At 25.6% G+C, this 27,020-nt stretch overlaps 2 protein-coding genes across 3 annotated transcripts; both read right to left on the minus strand.

Moving 5' to 3' along the window:
• Positions 1-8,337: 8,337 nt before the first annotated feature.
• On the minus strand, positions 8,338-9,973 carry LOC126549042 (40S ribosomal protein S21). The gene is made up of 4 exons (XM_050197396.1): positions 9,805-9,973; positions 9,552-9,687; positions 8,486-8,541; positions 8,338-8,416 (listed from the first exon to the last, which is right to left on the minus strand). The coding sequence occupies exons 1-4, from the start codon at positions 9,852-9,854 to the stop codon at positions 8,407-8,409; spliced, it is 252 nt and encodes an 83-aa protein (XP_050053353.1). The 5' UTR covers positions 9,855-9,973; the 3' UTR covers positions 8,338-8,406.
• Positions 9,974-14,824: 4,851 nt separating this feature from the next.
• LOC114132942 (syntaxin-like) lies at positions 14,825-24,619 on the minus strand. Of its 2 annotated transcripts, XM_050197341.1 has the most exons (10): positions 24,433-24,618; positions 23,226-23,366; positions 20,073-20,201; positions 19,436-19,535; positions 19,227-19,301; positions 17,201-17,398; positions 17,007-17,083; positions 16,761-16,898; positions 15,315-15,425; positions 14,825-15,189 (listed from the first exon to the last, which is right to left on the minus strand). In XM_050197341.1, the coding sequence occupies exons 3-10, from the start codon at positions 20,163-20,165 to the stop codon at positions 15,088-15,090; spliced, it is 894 nt and encodes a 297-aa protein (XP_050053298.1). In that variant the 5' UTR covers positions 20,166-20,201; positions 23,226-23,366; positions 24,433-24,618; the 3' UTR covers positions 14,825-15,087. The 2 variants fall into 2 exon arrangements, with proteins under 2 accessions (XP_050053298.1, XP_027854353.1); XM_027998552.2 differs by lacking the exon at positions 23,226-23,366 and having other exon boundaries at positions 24,433-24,619.
• Between the last annotated feature and the right edge of the window lie 2,401 nt (positions 24,620-27,020).

The raw sequence follows: 27,020 nt of genomic DNA on the forward strand, positions 1-27,020 counted from the left end.
AAAAAATAATATTATCAATTTAAGAAATATAATAGAGAATAAAACAATAAGATAATAAACCTAAGATAATATATTTAGATGGTGCTTAGAAAGTTCTATAATATTTAGATTGTAATAATATTGTACAAAAAAAAAATTGAGGAAAAATATGAGCCATTTTTATTTTAGTTAAGCTACTTAACCAGAGATTTAATTATTGAATAAATAGCTAAATAAAAGTAACTTCTGAATAATTTTTCACTTTTAAACATCTATAGATAAAAGATATTTACAAGGATATTCGTAAATAGAAATAATAACAAACATTGATATATCTTAACAAATTTAATATTGACCATTTGACCAAGACCCAAAATTTTTTAACAAATAGGTTAAAATGGAGATAGTTTTTATTTAACCTTGAAAATATTAAATTAGTAGCCAAGTTTATTTAAGTTATTTTTTACTACCTATTTCTATGAAAATTAATCATTATTTTCTAAGTACAACAAGTACTTATTTTATAAAGCAATAAATATAAAATGTATTGCTAAGTAATATTTTAAGCTCAAAGATCACTTATCAATACATCTATAGTTGTTATTTTTAATAATAAAACTATTATTCACAAATACATTTCTTAAATAATAAGTCATAAATATCATATTAGAACTTATAACAATATGATTCATATACTTATTTAAACCTTGAAAATGTTATGAACATACATGGATTTTATACAGAAAAATTTAGAAAAATAAATTATACACAATGAATTACTACATGCATACATATTAATTTATTGATACGTAGTATTTATTAGTTTATAACATTGTAACGCGTGAAACTAAGAAAATGTTGATCGAGATGTTGGTATTATACATATTTTATTAATTAATTATTTAAAATAAACAAGTATGATTCACATCTATAGCCTATAGGAGTGGCTATTGAAATTAAAATAATCAATAAATCTAAGATTCAATACGTATATAATTAAATAATATTGTCTCAAAATGTGGTCTTTTAAAATTGCCATCTAAAGCTACAAAAGAGAAACTGTATCCAACTTATTTTACTTGCATCCAATATTTATGTGCATATATAGACATTCCAAAACAAAGAGGGACAAAAAGAAACTACTCATCATAAAAATGTTATGGGAAATTAATGGATCTGTTTGAAATTAAAATAGGGAATATGAAAAGTGAAAAAAAAGTTATCTAAAAAGGTTAAAATATAATAAGACAAATATCAGTTTTTCTGAGAGCCAAATAATTTATTGGTGTATACTGACTATATATAGGAGCTGGTAAAAATCTCAAAGGCAATGTTTTTATCAGAAAACTTACAATAAAATTACCAAAGAGAAGACCTTGTCAGCTATGATTAGATAGAATGAAGAATATTTCAGATATTGATAAGTCAATGTGATTCGACAACATAGTGCACCAGAATGGATGGAAAAGTTTAGTAGATGCATGCAATAGGCTTCAATAACTTGAGGATACAAGTAAAATATGTTAATTAGTCAATTTATTTTCAATTTTTAATTAAGAACAATGAAAAAACTTTTTTCATAAACATTTTTCTTTACATTATCTGCAACTGCCAATTTTTAATTAAGCACTCCCAATAAATATATTTTTTAAATGTTTCGTGCATAGTTTTATTGATAATTTATTTGTTTTTAACAAAACTAATTATTTTAACAGTATAAAACTATAAATACATAAAACAACATAATGACGTCATTATCTTTGATATTTAAAGCTATTGTATAGACCTAATATTTGTAATTTAATATAATATTTAATCTAATTTAATTTAATCAACATTGTCATAATTTTATAACTGTACATCATTCAATAGTTAATCATAATTACATGCACAAGTCATTTATAACATACATAATTCATTACACAATTTTTATATGTGTAGGTAATTGACATATATTTTACATGCCTAAATGTAAATATAAACTTATTATATAGGTAAGTACCTAATCATTATATCACAACCTAATAGTAATTATAAGTATATATATCATATTAACTTTTTATAAGTAAAAACCTGTTTCTCTACCTACACAATTATAATAAGGTTAAATATTAAATCATAAGTATTTTTTATTAATTTAACGTTTGGCCACAAGTTAGGCATATGAATGTCCATTGATTACACTCAGATAGCACAACAGATATAATCAGTTATTGTAGCTGGTATGTGCGATTCTTTTGTAAACAATCAACAGTATCTATGACTTATTAAGCGGCCATCAGATTGCAAACAAAACAAGCAAAATGAAGCAAATCAAACAAGAAAAAAAAGATAAATACAAATCAGGAGAGAAATGAATAACTTATCCGAGTTTTAACACCCTTTGAAGACCATCGCTTTGGGTGTACTGTTTTACCTCCTATCGCACATGAAATTAGAGGGTTTTGTTAAGTACTCACATGAACGGTCGTGTCCCCAAACCTCAATAACAAAGAACTCAACTGGTAATCGCGAACCCCGACGGCGGACTACTTTGCATGGTTTATGTTATAAAACAAGAGCACAACGACATCGTAGACGGCGAGATGAACGAATAACGAATGCGTTCGCGAACAATAAAAACGACCGATGATGATAATCGTAACGGATTTAATTCAGACGACAAACGATTGTCGACGGCTAAATACTAACGATTAAAGAATCATTTCCCGAGAGCTGATAGTCAATGCTGTTGGTGACTTTCCAACTCTGAGGGGACATCCACAGATCAGTAATCAGTAGATTAACTAGCGGTCGGATGGTGGAAGAGAGGTGCAAACTGTAAGAGTGCAAAAATAATAGACAGGAGCGCGAAAACAAAATAAACAGTATATTGTACTGGTCACGGGGGGTTTGCAGCTGTTTCAAAGGTTGGGCTCACTATTATCACACACTGATAACGGTTATTGCGCAGTGTCGCCGAGAAAAAAAGAAATACATTATCCGCTAAATCTTTTATTATCGAAATATTATTATTTAACTTCATCTTAGTTCATAGTGTTCGTACTTATGTTTTATTAATAAAAAAAAAATACTATAAAATATGATACTCAATGATGAGTATCATCAGAGAACAATTCAATATCATTGACATTATCCCTAAAAAAAGAGAACTTGTTTCTCCAAGATATCCAATCTTGTAAGTTTCATGTTATGATCTATTATGTTACTTTATATAATAAAAAATATTATTTAATCAAAAAATTACTATCCACACTTGTCTGATAGCCGATAGGTATCTTGCTACCTTCGTTATAATAACACAGTTATAATTTTTCCAACACGGGAGGGTTTATGGAGTTTAAACGTCCAACCATTGGCTGTATTTTTTTAGATTCTGAAGTGATGAATGACGTATTGATTTTAACTTCGGGGGTAGTTTCCGATAGCAAAGTGAATATCCTTGGTGCATTATAGAGGTCAAAAGTAAACATTTTCCAACAGTTTAAAAAAAAAAATCCAAAAAAAAAGTGACGGAAAAACTGGAATTTTTATGCAAAACTAATTTTCAACTAAATCGATTTTTTATATGGTTGTAACTCAAAAAATAAACACTGTAAGTACTTGAAATTGTCACTAAATCTTTGTATTAGTGTCATCTATGTACAGTAAAATTATCAAAATATTTAGAATTTTTTTGAGCTATTTAAAGACAACTGAAATTTTCGATTTTTCTGAGAATTTTTTTTTGAAGTGTCAATAAAAAATTTTGGATGTTCAAAATAACTTGAAAATTTAATACATGGTTCCTAATAAATATTGTTCTAATTGTAATTAAAAAAAAATCAAAAATCATTGGTCACAATTTTTTTTTTTATAAGCTTTTATAGTTTAAAATTTTACAAAATATGTCGAAATCGCGAAAATTGGCAAGTAATTTTGTAGTTGAAAAATCATAAAAATTTTAGTGTTTATTTCTAAGGTTAAGAAATTCAACCCTACGTTTTCCTTCAAATAGCTATAGAGAAAACTCTAAATATCATTATAGGAAAAATTTTATGAACGTTTGAATTTTAAATTTTTACGAAATCGCGTAACGATTATTATGATTACGGGGGTATTTTAGTAAATTTTCAGAGCCCCCTCCCCAATTGAAAATACCTGAGAACGTCACTTAGAACAAGACCAAGACAAGACAAACAACCTCCAAAACTGATTTTATAACTTGAGAATAAATATATAATGTAACCGAATGTCTAAATCTATTCACAAAATATCTTTACATCAAACTTTGTTAAAAATTATCCCTTATATTTATGTATCAAACTTTGGGTAAGGTTAAAAATTCAAGTATAAAAAATATCCTTAAATCCGGTCATGAAATTTACGCATTATTACAATACTCAGGTGCACCTACTGCACCTTATGTTATGTATTATCACTATTATCAATACCTAAATCTCCAAGACCATGTTCTCTATTATACGATCACGGCTTCCAATTACTTCCTTAACTTGCTTCTCAATATAACAAAAAAAATGTTTTCCACAAAAAGCAGAAATCGCCCAATCCATCATTCAATCACTATCTTACCAAAACAACTCCTCACGCCTTTTAAAAACCAAAAACGCAACTGGCCAAGACACTATCTAATTAAATACCCAGAGACATACACGTATAATATCTTTGATCTTTTTCTAACAATGTTGGTCTCCCGGTTACATAAGCGGGGTGTGTGGGAGGCGCAGTCCATTTATTATTATGTCTATGTAATTACCACATACGTAAGTACTAGAAAAATTATTAAGAAAAAACTGTTTTGACGAATGTATTAATCGTTGAGCTATCGCATTATATGTGGATCAAAACGCTAATAAAAAAAATAATAATTCATAGTATTTAAATAATGAAATTTAAAATTTGAAGCGATATTACTGGATAAGCCATTCACTTAAACCGAAATGTCTAGGTACTACCTAATAACAAATTAAATCATAACTTTTAATTTTTAATTATTGTGTTGTACCCACATGCAAATTCTAAATATATTCCATTATAATAACAAAAAATATTATTATTTTAATCACCATATTAATTATTAAATGTTAATCAGTAAACTGCCACACTAATATAATATTAATTAATAGATATAGATTGTAATCATAATAATGTGTATAGGTATGTATTAATTAGTAAAAGTATTTTTTTATACTTATTCACATTTTATTTTTATTTAATTAGTTTTATTTGTTTTCGATAGAAATTTTTTTAAGCTTAGATATAAATATTTTGTTAAATAATTAAAATACTAAACGTGTACACTCAAATAGTCAAATTGATTATATTATAATTATATATGTGTGACGTATAGAAATTAAAAAATAAAGGACAAAATTATGTTAGGTACCTATGTTGTAAGTACATACATGACAATTATTTACAGGTAAAACAAGGTTTTGAATGAAACATTTAGAAACCAACGATGTATAATTTTAAATACCTATATTTATAATGATATGCAAATTATAAATTCAATACGTAGGTACCAAATAATTTAAATTTTTTTTTTTAAAACTACACAGGCGAAGCCTGGACGTAATAAGTGTCACTACTCACTGGCCTGAGTAATCATTTTATTTTTTAGTTAGTAGATTACCTACTACATTAAAATATATATAAATTGATGGAAAATTTAAATATTAAATATCAATGAATGTACTAGTCATTTCCTGGATAGGTTTTTTTTTAATATATCTAGTTAAAATTAATAATACAAACAAAATATTACAATATAGTATTATAGTAATATATGGTTTCTAAATAAAATTCTTTTATGTAGGTAGTTATTATTTTATTTCTCGATTTGAGTTACTGGATATTGCCTCGGCTAAATTGTTTTTTGTATACAATCATCATTAAATTTAAAAAATTCAAAAAATAACACCTCTTTTCCACTTTAAGTTTGAAATGTACACGAAAATGCACTAAATAACACCGAGCGTACAAATAACCAAATTGAAGGTTTCAAGTTTCAATAATAGATTCTCTAAGTTAGCACCCTTTTATTTGGAACCTTATTAAAAAAAATGATATTGGTAGTTGCAGCTGATGAAATGAAACATAAACAGCGGTTATTAGGCACTGTTCAACCAAAAAAAAAAAAAAAAACTTAAGAAGTATGATATAAGCAGTATTGATATAAGCAACGTAATCTACCGAATTTTTTATTAGCTAGGTATCTCACACCATAAGATTAAAATTATAAATTCTATGATAATTTGTGTTTTATATTGATGCAAATGAATTATGCATTTAATATTATCATATTTTTATATTTTAAAAAGATATTCTAAATTATTTGAATTATATTATTTTAAGTCTAGTGTTAGAAAAAAAATTAACTACCTAATTAATTAAGTTTTTGAAAAAAAAAAACAAAAATATGTCAATTGTTTTTTCCCTAGATTTGTTCGCTTAGGGGACATTAAGATAGTAATAGCTAGGAACCTAATTAGTATATTGTTGTTCTTTTATTTATAATAAACTACCAAACCATTAACTTTTTTTATATTTCTAAATTAATACAATTTTTAACTAACAAAATGTATAATATTTTTATAACATGTATAAAATGATAATAGGGAAATGAATGCATCTCTCTTCAATCCTTCTTCTAAGGTATCTCACTTTAAGTGTATGGTTGAAAACAGCCTCCAAATTTTTAGTTGAGTCACTGCTTTAAGTGTTACGAGTTGATGATTTTAAAAAAATATTAAGTTGTACAAATATAATATACCTTAATACTGTCTTAAGAACAATGAAGTCTATGTCCAATGCAACATGATTGTATTAGGTTGTCTAGGTCTAAAATATTTGGCGGTCATTATAAGTTTATCAATTACCTTTTTATTAATTTTATTTCAGATCTATGATCTTAATTTGCATATTTTCATGTTATTCCGTATTACAATTTAAAATAGGTTAAGTTATTTAAAATATGACTTTTAAATTCATTTTGTATTATTAATTATGATTAATAAATAATAATTGTTTTAAATTATATTAAAATTGGTTTTTTTTTTTGTTTTAAAAATTTTATCATGTGTTACTTGTATACATATATTATAAATGTAAAAGTTTTTTTTTTTTAGTGGACATATTTAAAAGTATTAATCTTTAGTTTTTCCACGCTTGTATATTGACTTCTATTTATTCAATAAAATTACTGAAAACATGATTAGATTTCACAAACACCTAATATATTTAAATTCATTTTTTCGCCTCAATATTATTAACATTTAATTATTTATAATTATAAAAATTTGATTTTGAAGAATTTAGGAATTTAAATTAAAATTATTTCAAGTAAACTTCATGAAAAAATTAAAAAATGACCAAGTGCAATTGGTAAAGTAGCCACTAAGTCTATGTTGATAGATAACAGAGACTGGGACGTCTAGATCGAATTAAATAAATTACAATGATTTACTCAACATGACTAAGTACACCAAGTATTTACTATAAAGTAAAGCAGATTCCCAGTTTTTCTGTAGTAATCTGTATGAAACCTCTAATTTCTTCTATCATGATTAAATTTATAAATGTATAATCAGTTTTGAACAAATATAAAACACAATTTATTAATTTAAATTATATTGTAATAGTTTTTTTTTTTAAAAAAAATTACATAATATTCTCGATATAATTAAAGAAAACATTTTTAACTATTCATTATTTAATAAATATAATATGTTTAGGATACCATCAGGTATACGGACAGTCAAATAATTTTTAAAAAGGTTACACTTAACATAGATATTATTGTACCTTTGTTTTAACAATGTACTATCATTTATTTATTACCTTTTAAGATACATTTGTCATAAATGTTTATGTATAACAGTAGTTGCCAGATAAATTGAGACGGCAGCGGTGGCACTTTTCAGTAGGTGTATCCCTAACTAGTCACGATGTGTAAAATCTATATATAATTTATAATATATCTATGGATAAATACAAATATATATATATTAATGTATTTTTGGTAGTAACCTTAGATCTAAAGTAGTAACATTGAAATGCCGCTCCTACTGCCTCAATTTATCTGGAAATGACTGTAAAATGGTATGTTTTCCCAAGATTAATTCTTATTGTGTTATGCAATATAATAATCCAACCAACATGCAATATTTTATTTTTATTCTTTCACTGAAATTATAATTCGATTATAATTTTTAAAAACTGAATTGGTTTTTATTTAAATGTATAGAGAAAATACATTTATAAAAGATTACACACTTAATAATAAAAGGATCATTATTAATTCATTGAATACTGTACAGTATTAGATTAAATACCTACCAAATAATAAAAACACCATTTTTTTAAATTTTTTTTTTTTTATTTATTCACATGTTGAAATAGAATAAATTCATAACTTTAGTTATCCTAGAAATTCCTGAAAAAAAAACAAGAACAGATAATTAAGTTTGTGTATATTTATATAGACTAAAGAATATTTACTTACTTAGCTACAATTCCGTGTTCTTTTGCTAACCTCGTTATGCAGTCATCTGACTCTCCCTAAAAAATAAATCAATGAATTAGTATGAAATAAATTCTTTGTTAATAACTAAATTAGGTATGTCTTTAAAAATATACTACAAATAGGATATTCTAGTTTAATTTAAGTTTATTTAACTGCTAACAAAATTTAACAGTGAAGCATGTTAAAAAATAAGGCCTAAAATGAATAAAGTTTGAAAATTTGTACATAAACTAAACAATTTAATACATTATTTACAGGCATACACTTGTTATACGCATTGGCTATCAGATGAATAATTTATTTTCATTACAATTAGTTAACATTTTCTATTATAAAAAACTGCAAAACACACGACTTGTGTTTGGTAAAATGTATTCAAAACACTGACAAACATTACAAGTTCATTACTATTTACTACCCAACACTGGCGGAATTACAACTAATTGAAAGAATACAGGGTATTGACAGAAATACACGTAAGCAAATATATTGAATAAATTAAATAAATAAACCATAAGCTAAAATAAAAGTTAAGAAGCACAAAATATGAACATATATACATTCACAACAGAACTGATAAAAAAATAAATATAAGAGGAATTTATTCTTTTCATTCATTGTTGATCGTGTTAGCGTCATATACCTATTTAAGCCGTTCAACATAATAATTTTTTATAACTATAGCGCAATATAAATTTTAATAATAGAAATCATCAATCATTATTTAAGATGATGAAGTTTTATAATAGTGATAAGTTGAGTATTAGTCGATATGACAGTAATATTATGTATATTAAACTTTAATTTTGTTTTTTTGTGAATAACTTAGGTATGAAAATATATTTAATATAATACATTAATTAGATTAGAATTTGCCTACTATCATTTAAGTCAATATCAACGGCTTAAATTTGTCAATTAAACAACTAAGAACATTTTATAGTAAATTAACTAATAAACACATATTTAACTACTTTTGTTTAATAGAAATTGTATAAATAAAATTAATTAAATATAATATATATTGTACATTAAATATACTAACCATACGACGAATAGCTCCACTAATGGTTAAGATTTTGTGATTTCCAGTAATGCGACCAGTGGACGAGTCGATTTCAGCTAAATTGATCTGAATAGAAGCGTGATCTTTAGCAGGAATGATACGGTTGCTGGCAGAGCTATTAAAAAATTACAAAATGTCAATAAAACGTGAATATTAAAAAATGCCATGTGGCTTGAGACATTTTAGATGTCATGATTATAAACAAATTTGCCATCATCCGAAAAATGCTTACCATTTCCTTGGGCAGTACAAGTCAACAAATTCACCGGCGTCGTTTTGCATTTTGAATTTTGTAAGTTTCTGAATTTACAATTCAAAAATCCTAGATCGTAAGAAATCTAAAAAGATTTTATGGAAGTAAATACATTAAAGAAAATCAAGAGCTCGAGAATGATATGGTATACATAACCTCAAATTGATCGTACACAATTATATTGTCTTTGGTGGTTAATAATGTGTAGTGTGGACTGGAACAAAAAAAACGCACGTCGTGTCGCTTACTCCATGAAATATTCATAGATTTAAAATATTTATTTTCCCGGCTTCATACTGCCAAAGAATATTCTACTATAATGAAGTCCAATAAATTATTAAATTAACTAGCCATCATAACTGAACTTTGGTGGCTCGGTGCCCGTGCAAAATAATTCTTTCTTAAATTTGGTTAACTAGTGCTAACATTTAGTGTAATGCGTGTGGATAAATAATATTTTTGGTTTTCCGATTTTGTGTAGGTATAAATAATATTTTCAACTGTCTTGCCCAGCGTTGCTTTTTTATACCATTTAATAGCAGCATTTTTTAAATTAATTTTTTGTTGAATGATACAAATTTGATTTTCCTTTCATTTTTAACCTAACCAAAAATTAATAACTCATTAAGTGTCAATAGTGTGAAACAAAAACAACGAAAAAGTTTTGTAGGTACTATTATAAAACATCAACTATTCATTAAAATAGTAATTTCTAATAATAACTAATATAAATATTAATGATGTTATAGCAGATCAATTATACACCAGAAATAAAGAAAAATTAATATCATTCACAGTTGTACTAAGCCACTAAGGTATCAACAAATTTCCTTAAGCAAGCTTCAAAATTCAACCAATCCAACAATTGATGGACAAAACCATAAGGGTATGCGAGATAAATTACAAAATAAAGTAAACTACAAAAAAGTGTGGTTATAGAAATATTGGTATTTCATGTAATACGAAATGCTATGGCAGTTGATCATGTTACAATAGGTAATAAGTAGGTAGTTCCCAGTTTTTTTTAAAAAACAATAATTTTTGTAGGGTAAATAAATCATTATTTAAATTAATAAACCAAGTATAATATTGTTTACCAACTGTGGAAATCCAGAATTACATACATATAATCGTATCGTTAAAGTCAGAAGAAAATTAAATCAATTGCTAATTAATAATTTAGTAGTATCATAACAAAACATTATTTCTCGCCAATTTTAAGTAAATACTTACGTCTTACGTAGTACGTGTATGGTTTATCAAATACGACACTTTCATTTTTCCATTTGTGTTGATTGTATTGCCTATGTTCTGTCTTACACACGGCTCACACACGTATTTTCTGATTTATATTATAATATTATATGAGTTTTATTAATTATTACGCTGTTCTTATGAAAATCGTTGTAGATTGTGATTAGTGAGACGGTATGTATAAAATATGTGCATTATTGTAGTTAAATATTTGCTAATAAATTAGGAGAGAGCATTTTTTTGGTATAGCTGATTTTTTTATTCAGAATGGAATAAAGCATAGAACGGTGCTTGTAAGTTAGTTGAATTTAGGTTGAAATGTAAGGCCGCTACGTATGTCGTTTGTCTTGAGTTATGCCAAGGACCAAGGTATTTGACTGTCAGTTGTCAAGGTATATTTTCGTTGTCACAACTAAGAGGTGTTAAGTTAATAAACTTTAATATAGTAAGGATTATTTAAAATCTGAGTTTGAAAAAAATGTTCAAACTTGGTTAAATTGATTCACGTGCCTTACACTAGATTCAAATACTTATATATACATTAGTCATCACTCGTCATAAATGGAACATTAATATAAGAAAATAAACCTTTGGAGGACCCCCTTACCTGAACGGCACCTTAGTAATTAAATCCACTATAGGAGGGTGCTTGGTTATATAACTTATACTGTACAGTACATTCTAATTTAATAAATTATACTTAGCAACACTAGCTAACTACTAACAAGTATCACGGTGTAATTATAAGAAAAATTATTTTCATTACCTACTTCATCGATTATAATTTGTTATTAAAAATTAAAATAGTACCTATATGAAATCCAATATAATAACAATTGAGTTATACAAATATTTAGGATTATACCGAATTCATGTGTAAATAATATAATATGTACGTATCTACCTACCTAATAGCCAATAGGTAATAATAAATAATATACTAACTGTATTTTTTGAAGAATAAATGATGTAGTTTTTATTTGCCTCTATATTTTCTATAAATAATTATAGTAATATATGATTGGTTAATATTCCTGTCGACTTATTTTGTTGTTTTTAATTTTGTATTCATTTATATAGGCAGCAGCCAGCAAGTTATCTACTACGGAATTGTGATCTACCAATATTTAATATAAGCAGTCTAGTATAGTAGTATCGCTAGTATCCACCGCAAACTTCAAATAGGTAGGTACGTTTATACCAATTTATTATTTTTATTACTTATAGTTATTAAGAACTCTAAAAATAAATAAATTTGTAAAATAGTTATTGCAGTGTCAATAAAACTATAATATTTGTAGATATGAATTGACGCTTTTTTTTATATATATAATAGGCTTTATTTTTGACATTCTACAATATTAATTATTATGGCTTATGACTAATAACTTATGAGTACTATTGCAGTAGGTTTTCAGTTCTAACAATGATAGTATTAAGTATACTTGATAATACCTAATTAATAATTATTATCAAGTGATGTGCGATGTGTTACATTATCGTTGTTTGTAGAATCGTCATCTACACAAAATATTAAATTTATAAAATATTACCCTGTATTTAGGATTAGAAACCTGGCTATATGTACTCGGTATTCGTTTTAGTTAGAAGTTATATAATAATCTAATAATTTAAAAGTTTTACAACTTACTTATATAATGTCTTTTTTAAAAAAATTAAAAGAAACACTCTTTAACTTTGAATTTCACCATTAACCTTATAATATAATTATGAATATAAAATATATTTTTTTAAGTCAATTAAATACATGCATTTACTTACAAAATAAATTAAAAATGTAACACTGCCTATTAAATTTAGTTTTAATGTAAAAATAAGAAAAAAAAGATCGATAAAAATACAAAAATAAATTATACAGGTTAGGTAATAATAATTATATAATCAATGTAATCAAGCTCTTAAAAAATATATCTACATGAATCGTGATGACGTAATTAAAACAAATATAAGTACATCAATGAGCAGTTGCTTTTATAATAGTATTCGCTAAACGGTGACCTGTTCCTTAAAGGCTTAAAAATAATAAAAATCAACGGTTATGATCTCTGAGACACCATTTTTGCTGAACTGATATTGGTCGACACTAAAAATTTGAACAGTCCATAATCCATAGTCCATATTAACCGGGTGGATTTGTCCCCGTTTGAAATAACCCACAATTACACCACTGGTTTAATACACTATAGGTTATAGGTATTATATGTGAATTAAATCCTGTACATTATAGATTATTATCTACAGAGAACCTCATCGCCAGTAGAATTAATAAGATAATAAATACTATAATTATAAGAAATTTTTGATAATGCAGTCTGAAAGTTAAACTAGATTTTATGAAAAAAAAAAATACTACGAAGATTGACAATTACCGACTTGCACCCACCTACCTAGTGTATAAATAGAAGTATATTATATAGGTATAAAACTTAGTAGAACCACCATCTACTAGGTATGTTACTATTTATTTGCAATTTTTATTATTTAACATCTTTCTATCAAAATAACCAACAAAACATTTAACTATAATATATTATGTTACACACTTTCGGCGCTTCTGGTCACCATAATAGGTATACTATAAATGTATATACATATTATCAAAATAACTAGATAAGTATTAAAGTAGTATACGCCATGAATAATATCGTGTAAAACTATAAACTGTTTATACTTAAAATCACCAGGCTAATATTGACCATAACTTTACTTTCTCCTTATAATACCATTTAAACGTTAAACTTTAAACTAATAATATACATATCTATAATATTATGCTATTTTTATTTTTATTTAAGAATTATTTCATAAGTATTTTTTACATTTTTTTATGTACAGTACTACAATAGATATTGAAGACTTTAATATCAAATAAATGAACTATATTTTCAAGGTTGGAGTCTGCGGGATATTTGGGTAAAGAAACTATCGATTGATGATACTTTATAATGTGGATGAGTAATACAGCGGGAGCTTGTCGATTAAAATAGGTTATGAAATCATGATCGTTTTAGGCGTCTTCTAAGGTTAAGGGGTTGTAATTGTTGATAATTGCGAAGATTGAAATGGAGATATTTATAAAATATCTTTGCAAAATTTTGTACTGTTAGAATAGCATAAAGATCTTTATGGAGAGTGTTATAATATATTTGAATCACAGTATGGGGCTTTGTTTATTTGACTGAGACATTTGGATTGAAATATTGGTACGTTCTAGGTCTAGGGTATAGTCCAGATTATATTATACTCAATGAGTGTTTATTTATCATCTATGTGTAACAGTGGCGTAACAAAAAATTTTGCCCCCCCCCCGCAAAAATAAAAAGTGGGCCCCTAAAATATTGCTATACCAAATATAATCCTATAACCAAAAGCTCCAAATAACCGTGCCCCCCTGCAACGCGGGGTCCGCGGGCCATCAGTTACGCCACTGATGTATAAAAGTGCGTTTAGTGCAAATTAGTTCTTAGTTAAACTCTATACGCGTAGATATAAATGCAGAAGTAAAGAGGTTATCAATTTCAATTATCATTATTACATAGATTTCTATAACGCATATCCCTATTGGCTATAATATATAATGTATAATAAACGGTACACATCGTGTATCTTGAAATTCTTGACATGCACTCGAATAATAATAAAGTTATTCTCCGGACTTCGAGTACGCAGGTAATATTGTAATAAACGTTTACCTATTTGTTGATCTTTTTATAACAACGAATCATTTTTAAATATAGATTATTTTATTAGGTATAGGTACCTAGTTTAAAAATACATAATAATTAACATTCAGCTTACCTAATAATTATTTTAGTCAATAATAGTAGGTACTGATGTAATATACATACATTATGTATGATACATATTTATAGGTATATATCTATATATAAACACATAAATAATAATATATATATATAGTTGTACAAATATCACAGAATTTCACCTAACAGTTACAATTTATTATATAAAAAAAAAATTATGGAGATGTCAGGTTTCGGTAGTTTCATCATTTCCGAAAAAACTTGAGTACAACCACGCTACCATGCATAAGACCACACAGATGCAAATCATTATGAAGACAATTTTTTTCTGCAATTAATAAAATTTTGTAACTTAAAAAATCAATTGTATTATAAGACATAAGTATTGATTTGTATTTTGTTTATCATATAAATTCGTTTCCTAATTAAACAATTTAATATTGTTATTTATACCATTCTCGCTTTGCTAGTGTATATGACCGCTTTTTTGGTTTCAATTTTGGCATTTTCAGCAGCTTCTCCGGCCCTTAACACATGTTGTTCTATACTATTAAGTATGTCACCCTTTAAAAAATAGTAACAAGTTTAAAATTAATACTTAATTATTAATACCATTTTTTTAAATAAAGTAATTACCAAGGTACAGAGTACAGGGCTACAGATTAAAGCAATTAGAAATGAAAATGTAATTAAAATATAAAATTAAATAACAAAAATATATTTAGATCTATTAATATGAAACATCTACTTAGTGTATATTAATGTATTGTATAGGTATTCAATAAATTAATATTCACATCATAAAACTGTTATATCAGTTTTACTTTTTAGTTTTTACATTAATTCTTATGAAATGCACGAGCTAATCAAAAATTACACGTGAATAGATTTTAATGATTTTCTAAAATTCTTGTTTATACTTAACTACGTGAAATCCATATCTTATTAGATAATATTTTAATCAAATTTCGTAAGCATCAAATGAAGACTTGGAAATAAATATAGTATAATATACTTATTACGTCTATTTAATTCTCATATCTGAGCACTGCGAATTACGAGTTAAATAATATTAAAGTTACATAGACAAATAATATACATATAATATTAAATGTAATTAATTGTAATTATTAATAACAAAATTGATTTGTACAAAGAAATAGATTGAGCTAGGAACGACAAACAATAAATAATTAAGACGAGTTTCTGACTAAATACCAGTAATTAACATTTTAACAATTTAACTGTTTTAATAGCGTGATTGTAATACAATTATAAGTAATATTATGTGATATAAAGATATAAAGATATAATATTATATATTATGTACTTAAATAGGTTTATTTTGACTTTGTTTATACATTATAAGAATAAAAACCGTGAGGCACTCAATACAATATATTATTGCAGCGTAGTATAAGTACGCACGTGTACCTATCAGCAACTTGATATTGAAAAATCAGATATAGAAAAATATAATGATAGTACCTAATAAACAATAAGGTAAACGTTTATACGTATTACGCGTTAAGAATCACATTTTTTTGTTATTCGTTCTTGTTTTTGACACGTCCGTGGTTTTTAAATACATACATAACGTTTTATAGATAGATGTACTTATTATTGCATTCAGTCGACAAATGATACGACAATAATAAAAATTAATTTATGATAACCACATAACCAGAGATGGATCCATAAGTTATCGGGTATAGGGATTTAAAGTGAAATTAATGTATCTATATAATATGTATACCTATACGACACTGTCACCACTGCTACAAACTTGGATTATATTTGGACTATATATACGTACCTATATAGGTACGCAAAGGAGAGGTAATGAGATATGTATAGAACTATAATATTTAATGTTTATAATTTATATTATTATCATACTTGCTTTTCGACCAGCAACGCCATCTCAACAAACATGTCTCGGAGCTCCTGGATGCTCTTTTCTAGTTTCATTAGTTCTATGTGTCTGTCTTGAACTTCTTGTAACGTGCTCCTAGCTTCCAGTGTTTCGGCAATTATCTGGAATCATTAATTTCTATTAACATATACATGTATTATATACACGACTAAATAGTTTTTATATTTTGTAAAACGTAAGGTACATGCAAAAATCAAAAATAGCCTTACATTGCCATTGAACACGGCGGAATAGTTGCCTTGACTGACTAGTTCGTCGAACTGATCGTTGGATATCTCGGCTTTCGCTGCAGAAAATATACGACAATAACATATCATAATCGGATTGACGATGAATCGTGTATTAAGATTTATACCTATTATCTTAATATATGTTCTATTTTTAAAAAAATGTAATCACTCACCTATATTCACGACTTTTTGCATGCGTTCCTCGCATTTTTCTTTGTATACGATCTGCTCTGCGTTGAATTCGGCTAGGGCTTCGACCAACATGTGTATCGTGGTAGCATGTTGGGTTTTTCGTATCCGCAACGCGGCGCTCACTTGTTCGTTGTCACCGGAAAACTCGTCTTCTTCCTGGTTAATCTGTTTTTCTAGGCCTAAAAAGAAAACTCCATCAATATTTTAAACGCTCCGACAAGCACGACTATATACATTCGGTTTTCTTTTAGTATCACGGATTCTATAGGTACCTATTGGTTTTGACAAAGCTCAATATAAAACTAAAATATTATTTTTATGTACGGCTTTATTATATATATATTTTATTATAATATTATTATTTCCACGTGTTATACACGTGGCTGATTTTAATCCTATTAAATATATAAGATATAGTTTTGGATAATATATTGTAATACTGCATTATTTTATTTACCGCGAGATTTTTACGTTTTTCCTTTGTCACTAAATTATTTCCTGTCGCGTGATTAAATGATTATTATATATATATATTTTTAATGTTTTAACAATGGTTTCAATTAATTCTAAATTCAGTCATCACAAAGTGATTTAGCAATTATTTTTATAGTTAGTATTAAGTATAATTTCATTTCGGTGAAATTAGTCGAATGATTATGCAAACTTTATTTAGAAATGTAGAAATCTGTAGTTAGTATAATTTCATATTTAAAAAAACTATCATCACCGCCTTTTGGTTTTTAATAAGCATTTATATAGAAATAGAACTTGGATTAATATTTGATTATCTATACTCGTCCTATCGAGATAAGTACATAAATACTTTTTGTATAATATATATACACATATACACAAGTGTATGATATATACATATAATATGTGTTGTTTAAAATAATATTAACTAGTAAGTCAAGATGTCCGGTATATCATTTAATGAATCGCCGATAAGGGCCTTGGCGGTGTTCAAGAATATTTTTTATTATTTATATATATATATGTATATGTACAGAAAATATGACATTTCCGAAGTCCACTGTTGTTCGAGACCTTGATACCCGTGAATCCGTTCTGGACAGCCTACAGATTACCATTTACGATTTTTTTTATTAAGGATATTACCTCGTCCATATTAAGTGAATATATATATATAATGTACATCGTACATGTATGCGATAAAAACATTATCAAGCGTTTATTATTACCGTGTCATTTCTATGGAATATTCATGAAAAAACTGTTTAATAATAATAATAGTAGTGCGAAGTATATATATTATATATGAAAAATAAAGTTCAAACTAAATATTGTACATCATTATTATTATTATTATTATTAGTAATACTCACATGCTCTATTATCTATAGATACCTATTCTATATTCTAAATATTTATATCTAACATTTAAGGTCTTAGTTTAATAACTTGATAAATTCACTTTATAACCTAGGTAAAAATAATTTATCACTATTTTATACCTCAAATAACAGTATTTACATTATTCTGTTTTTTTTTTTTTGGTATTTTAGACTTTAATAACTTAGTTGAAAATAATTTTAAACATTATGGAGTTAAAACTTATCTGGTTATACTGACATTTTTTATTTTTATAAATATTACGAATTCAATTTTAAACATTAAAATAAGTATCATTAAAAATCTATATGAGTTATAAAACGAATGCCCATTACAAATGTTCAATACTGCGCAATAAAATGTCTTAATGAAACCATCACCATTACAATTTCGTAGAACATGTTTAGATATTAAATTCTAAATAAAAATTACCACAGTGCTCACTGCTCATTGCATCGAGATATTATAAAGCATTTGTTTCGGTATCATATATCCTACAAAAACTCATTTTTCGAAAAAGATGATATTATATTTTGGTTGTTACCTACTGCACTCAATCATATAATTAACATAAAAATTACATCCAAATCGAACACGATTTTGTAATTATTATAAATGTATTATAATATCAAAATATATGTAAATATGTATAACCTTTCAATGTGGTGCTGACTTGTTTCCCCATTTTTTTTACATTTTCTGTTTTTATATCTACATCTCGTTTCATATCTGAAAAATAAATAAAATAACGGAAATATTATAAACTTTGTTAATCTTTTATTGTCAAAGGCGCAGCTGTTACTTTATATATTATTATTATTTATTATAATATTATATAAATATTTTTTACGACAATATCATACTTTCATCTTGCCTGGGTAGAAGTAGTAACTTTCCGTGTAATGTTCTCATCAACACTACATGCTCTTTGATTTGTCTTATTTTCAGCCGACACTGTTCGATCTGTAATATTGATGGAGTATTATGATTTATTTTATACAACAGTTTAAAAACAGTTCGTTTTTCAAACGAAATAATAATCGTAGTATATTATATATTTATATATATTATTATCGCCATATATTACTTATTTATATTATTATATTTTATCATAGGTATGATATTATAGGTGTTTCAAAGAAAATTAAAGCAAAAATCAGGCATTGGACGAAACATTATCATTATCATCAAAACATTATCTCATATACTATACGAGTACATAGTAATTTACAATTATTATTTTTTCGAGATGCCTTCACAATAGGTACATAGGTTTATATTATAATACAAATATAAGTAGGTAGTACTCATTGTCACAATAGATATTTGGTTTTATTAACTTTCTATTACACAAACCAATAAACCATAAAAACGCTCACGTCATAATCATTAATCAAACTTCGATTAAATAATACAATTTTTGTTTTTAATGTCGAACTCTGGGCATAATTATATATTATAACGTATCAACATAAATTTATTTTAGATTTTATGATGTACTTGATTGAAAAAATGTTCCATGTAACCATACTCAGAGTCTTGAATGTCTAGAGCTATGTTGTCCACTCCTCTCATGTTATTTCGGGAATCCATTCTGTTGACGTGATTTGGAAATACATCTTCAACGATCTTTAAAAAAAATAAATAAGATAACCATAAATAAACGATGTGCACATAATATATATTTACAACTAGAGCGTCAGTGGAGTATTAAGCACAGACGTAATATTTGTAAAATGAGCTTAGATGGGTCAGGTATAGGGCTAAACGACATTATTTTAAAACAAATATAAATAAGCCCACTGAGCACCGAGATATAGGTTAGGTCTAGAGGATGCCAAACCATGTACTACTCTTATATTATACATGAATTTTATAGTCAAACAATAAATTATATTATATAGTTCACTTTTATTAATCACGCATTAAAGTGAATTGAACAAATTTTGCTTATGGAAGACTTATTTTATAAATTATTCAAATAATTACAACCTTGTATACATAATTTTTTAATGTTTAATTCAGAAAAATAATTAATATTTATCATACTTAACTGGCTACTTAATATTTTTAATAATTAAAACTATCTAATAAAATATTTTTTCATTCATTTAGTCGTATAATGGTTTATGTATGATTGATGTCGTTACTAAATTGTTATTTGGGCATAATTAAGTAATTAATAAATAATCTTAAAACGATAAATCTAAATATATGTATATTGTATATACCTAGTAATTAGTATATATATATACTTATGCGTATGTGTGTGTGTGTGTGTGTGTGTGTATTTTTTACTTGTTATATTAATTAATTGATATGAATTTTAATACATATTATTATATATAATATTTCAGAAATGAGAGGCTTCTAATTTAAGATTTTTTTAAATGTGTGCCTCAAATAATCAGTTATTAGAATATTACACAAATTTAATGATTTAACCTAACTGGGCTAACCAAACTGCATTTATAATTTTATAATTTGTTTATAAATAAGATATTATTATTAACAGTATTTAACTAGGTACCTATATAATAGTATTTTTATATTTCTACTTCCTATTAAAAAAAAATAATTAAGATATTATTTTTAAATAATTGTATAATATAAATAAACATTATTTTACTTTGGTACCTAGTTAATATTTAAATTCAAAAGAATTATGATAAACATTTTTTTTTTAGACCCAGGATGTCGTGGAAGAAAAGCTTAACAAAGTGGGATAAATGGTATAGGATTGGAGGAAATTAGTTCAGGACTGAGAAAAATTGAGGGATATTGTGATGGCGGCCAAAACTCATAAATTAGGTATATAGATTGTATATTCTCTAATAAATTAAATAATAACCACGTGTGTTTTCCATTTATAATCATAATCTCTATATTTTATCTCAACTTCCAACACGTTTTAGATTTAAAACATAACAACGTACATATCATTAATCACTAAATTATTAAAAAATAACCTTTTTCGTGACAGTTTTAAATTGATCTGTTGTTTTATCTATCTATAATTCTATAATTACATTGAGATTTCAATATCGTTCTATTTTTTAATTAGTTCAATTTAATCTTGACATTATTATTTATAATTATATTTAAAATAATAGCTAAGTACTTCTTAAGTAATATCTGGTATTCTAACCTATCCAGACTATGACTCGTGAATTATGATAATTTAGAATTAGATATTACTTTGTTTTATTATTATTATTATTGAAAAATCAACGGTCTGTGATTTTTATGTTTTAATGAGATTTTTATACAGACGGTTTTCTTATCTTACATTATTATTTATTATATTCAATCATATACATCTAATTATCTGTACAAATTATGTAGATAAACATAATTATTATAGATAGGATTAATGTTTTGGGTGTATTAATTTAGATAATAATAAATTATGTATTTATACTTTATAGTTCAATGACATGTTAAATATAACTTTTTAACCCAAATTATTGTACTGACTATTGTTTTGTACGTGGTAATAGATCAATATGTATTAAGAATATAATACATACCTACATAATTGCAGATAAATTGCAATATGAAAAAAATAGAAATCAAAATGTATAGTATATTATTTAATATTGTATTTACAAAAATACGAAATAACAATTCCAATTTTTATGTCTACCCGGGTAAACAAATATCGTTTCGAGTAATATAATCACTATAATTAACTAAAAAATGTAATATATTACTACATACATGGTACCTAATATATATATATATATATATTTTATATTTCCTTCGTTTTTATTTATCAATGTTTTTTAACTAATGAATTCAACATATATTATATGTATATACTAACACGAATATTAAAATAAATTTACGTTGTTTTTTGGCATATTTAAAACTGCATCAATTTTATCATCTGTAAAATATATTTATATATAAGTAGTAATATATGTTGACGGCGTACTATATCCTGTCCTTCTACATAATAATATGTTGCTTATTGATCTAAAAAACATATATTATATTTTATACAAGTATAATATAACTATAGTCGTATATGTATAATAGATACTCGGTTAATCGTTTTTCTCTTTCCAGTATTTTGTATTTGACTAATACGGCCTTTTATTCGCTATAAATTATTATTATATTATGAATACAATAAAAATAATGTTCCTTATGGTTCCGCACTACCGAATATTAACTACAGCGGCACTCACCTAATGCAGGCCTTGAAGTCATTGTGTTAGGGAAAATTAATTGGTGCCATTTTCAACAGATAGATCAGAACTGCAGTTGGCACAACAATAAACCAATTGTGTATGTATGATGTTTGTGGTAAAAAAAATATATATTTATATACCTACCTCTATATACGTAGTATATATAATATAGTATAAATAATAATTTAAAATATATGCGTGATCTACGGAAAAATTTAAATTTTTATTTATAGTCAATTTACACAGGTAGGTATAAAAATTCTATTGTTGATGCGTAGATACACCAAAATAATATTATAATGAGCATAACATATAGGATGTGTATGTCCCACGTTTTATTTAATCGTGGAGACTGCAGAATTGTTTCAAAACAACTTATATAGGTACTGGCGCATACTGCAACGAGGATCACCTATTCATTAAACAATATACTGTAAGTAGTATTTAAGATACCTACCTACGACACAATCAACTTTTATGAACGGCCACTATACTTGCACGCTCCATATCACGAGTATAGATTTATTATCTATTTAACCATGCTCTGTATACACAAAACAAATTATAGAATGTTGAAGATTGTAGTATTTTGTTCGGCCTGTCAAAACGAATATTTACATAGTTAATCAACTGAAAATCGACGAGAACAAAAATACTATCCTAAAAATGACATATCTCCGACCTAAGATGCACCTTTTGTAACCGTATTACATTTTTCAGCCTAATACAATATTTATGTAATTTTAATTTAAAACGTCTTTGTTTCATCTATATCAACTAAACGAAATATTTTTAATTGTGTTTTGTCAGTCAGATTTTTTTTTTGTTGTAGATAAGACAAGTGTAATTAAGTCACAATTATTATATATATGTCTCAATCAAATATTTAAAATCCAAGGTTATACTTTGTTACTAAATACTGATATTAATTTAGTTATACAATGGGCAATTAAATGTCAATGATTGTGTATTAAATATGTGGAAAATACTAAATCTAAGTGACTAAGTATAATAATAATAATAATAATAGTAATAATAATAATAATAAAATATAATATTGAAGATTTGGTAAATGAAGTACATTTTTAAAATTACTACACAAGCAATTGACGTAGATATTTTGTAATTAAACATAGAGTAAAAAGTTAATTTTCTTACTTATGTGTAGGTACCTGCCATTATTTTCTGCTGTTATTTAATAATTACTTATATACTATAATAAAATCTAACAACTATAACATTAAATTATTTTTATATATTATATTGAGTATTGATATAGTCATAATATTGTACATTGATAAGTACCTACTATACTAATATTAAAAATAGGTATGTTAAATCTTAATGCAATATTGACTTTGTATGTAGCTAGGTATTTAAATTATTTATACTGTAGGTTTATGAAAAATTTATGCTACCTTATTAAAAAATATTCGAATAAGTTATTAATATCCATTTATACATTTTGTACAATTAATTTAATGACGAAAATACAAATAGGTATACTTACATTATATTTTATAAGAGAGGTTGGATATACAATATATTAAAATATTTTAGTATTATACATATTTTATACTATGCTCCTGCATAGTTATTGTTTCATATTGTTTAAAAATATTCATATCGTCTATAAATAATATTTTTAAAAAAATACTACTTACAGCTTGTAACTCTTTCAGTCTGTCTTTAATCATAATTGGAATAAATAAATTAATTCTATTCACTTTTGCAGCATAAACATGTTAAACAATAAAGATTACACTAGAGTAAATAGGTATTAAATACATTATTATTGTGACACTGTACATTCGGCGCCAACAAAATCGAAACTGAAACGACGATACACGAGTTTTCAACAGTACCTAACAACTTTATGTAACTCCCACTACGTACCTACTACACTATAAGATTATTACGAACAATATTACGCTTTTAATTTTATAGGTATCCATGATTCATGCATAAACAATAAAGCATGAATCGTATAAATTAACTATATTGTAATCATTACAGTTTGATTAGTTATCTGAATAAAATATTATTATTACAATTAATATAAATTAATATTTTTAATGCCATATCTCGTATAATTATATGATAATTAACTTAGTTCAAACAATTTATAAAAGACATTTTTCTTAATTTTCATATGCTCAATAATGTATACTACTTCAATTTTATAGTTGAATGAAAATACTAAAATATCATACCTATTTATACGGTAGTCATAGGTGGCAATCTATCACAGCGAGTCGTTACCAGACAATGTTTTCGATTAATGCGTTTTTAAGCTGCATCTGAATTCCATCCCATATAAATAGATACTATAAAAATTGAATTTAAAGATGTATATAGGTACTATTGTTCCGTCCCGGATTTTTTAATGGATATACTAATTCCATCCTGACCATCCTGCATGTGCCAAGTCTTTTTATATTATGCTATAGGTGTATAAAATAATGTACAAATTAATAACGTCGACCATCGAGTTTAATAATAATATATTATTTAGAAATATAATAACATGATTTCAGTTATCGCACTAAATAATTGTATTTCACAATATCAACATTTTATTTTATTTTTATTTTTGAGTTTGACTTAACCAATTTAATATTTATTGAATTTTGAATTTCGTTTTATTATATATATATTATTACGATTAATTATGATTAATTACGATTAAATTATGAAGAAGTATAGGTACTAATATAATGAAGGTACCTAGGTAGGTATGCATTTTATAACAACAATATTGATACATATAATTTATTATTAGGTATTAAAATTGTACGTTTTTTTTAACCGGGACGAAATTGGTATAAAAAAAATGTCTCGGGACTGAATAACTCGGATGCAGCAGTTTTTAGAAAATGTATACTATTTTATTATAGGTATAAACGATGAAAATATTAATACATAGTTATAAAATATATTGTATATTTTATATTTTGAGCTGAGTGACGAATGTATAAAACATTTATGTTTAACTTTTTTTTATTTTTGTGTCTGTCAACACATCAGTAATCACCTATTTAGCAATAAAACCAATTTATAATATTTAATTTCGGTGTCTAATATCTGATAAAAAAACTAAAATTGTGAATTAAGTTTGTACTTATAAATAGGATATTAATAAAAATACCTAGTAACAAAATAGACTACAGAAAATTAAGAGCAATAATATGAAACACACGAAGAGGAGACCATTCAGCGACAGAACTTCTTTAAAATTTAGATTTTTTTTACTCATATATACAGGTATATTAATTTATAAATTTATTAAAAAAAAACTCATTAGCCCAGTTTCTTTTTAAATGACAGGGAATATTTCGTGGTAATATTTTAAAGGATAGGTATATTTTTAATGAAAGTGTTGTATGGTTGATTCATTTTGAATGAAATCTTTTGAACTGGTTTTAGCAGATGAGTTAACTGTTTATAATTTAAGTCGTTATGACTAATGGAGTGCTGCATTTTGTTATGTATAACACGGATCACCTCTTAATGTGATTGGTTGACTATAGTAAGTTTAATTAGGGTGAATTTTCATGGGCTTATTAAGTTTATAAAATTTTAATGCCGTATGACTATATACTGGTTAGTGTTCCAAGTGTTTGTAAAAGTAATATATTATTAAGATTTAAGACGTACGCGTTAGATTATAGTATAGGACATAGGTCGATATTGATGTAGGTGTGAGTTGAGTTATTTTAGTTTAGTGTGATTCGATTATGTAAACCTTTTATCCAGATTCCGAAGTAATACCAAAATATACTTAGGTATTTTATTGATATGATTTTAAAAATATTTGGCTCTTTTTTAGCTATTAATATAAATATTTAATAATAATATATTTTTTTTTACACATTGTAAGATTCTTAGTTATAAGGCACAAATCCAATGCCATATTTAACTACTGTGCCCGCTGTAAGCACTGAACTGTCGCCCTTTTATATTATAATTGTTACTGAAAGATAATTCATTATAAAACATTTTTTTCCCAATTGTGAACTGATTAATATTATTAAAATAATAAAAACTCTAAATACGCTTTTGTTTTCTTCGCAATTTTTGATTGGAGAATTTATTAATAATAGCTTTTAGCTATATATATATCAATGTTCAGAAAAACTATTTTTAAATTTTTACCCTTAAGTAGGTACCAATAGTAATTTAATTACTTCAAAATTATTTTCAACATTTTAAATTACATTTTGAAGATTTGATTGAAAATAAAGACACTCGT

The sequence above is a fragment of the Aphis gossypii genome, chromosome 1, assembly GCF_020184175.1.
Source record: "Aphis gossypii isolate Hap1 chromosome 1, ASM2018417v2, whole genome shotgun sequence".
NCBI lineage: Eukaryota > Metazoa > Arthropoda > Insecta > Hemiptera > Aphididae > Aphis > Aphis gossypii.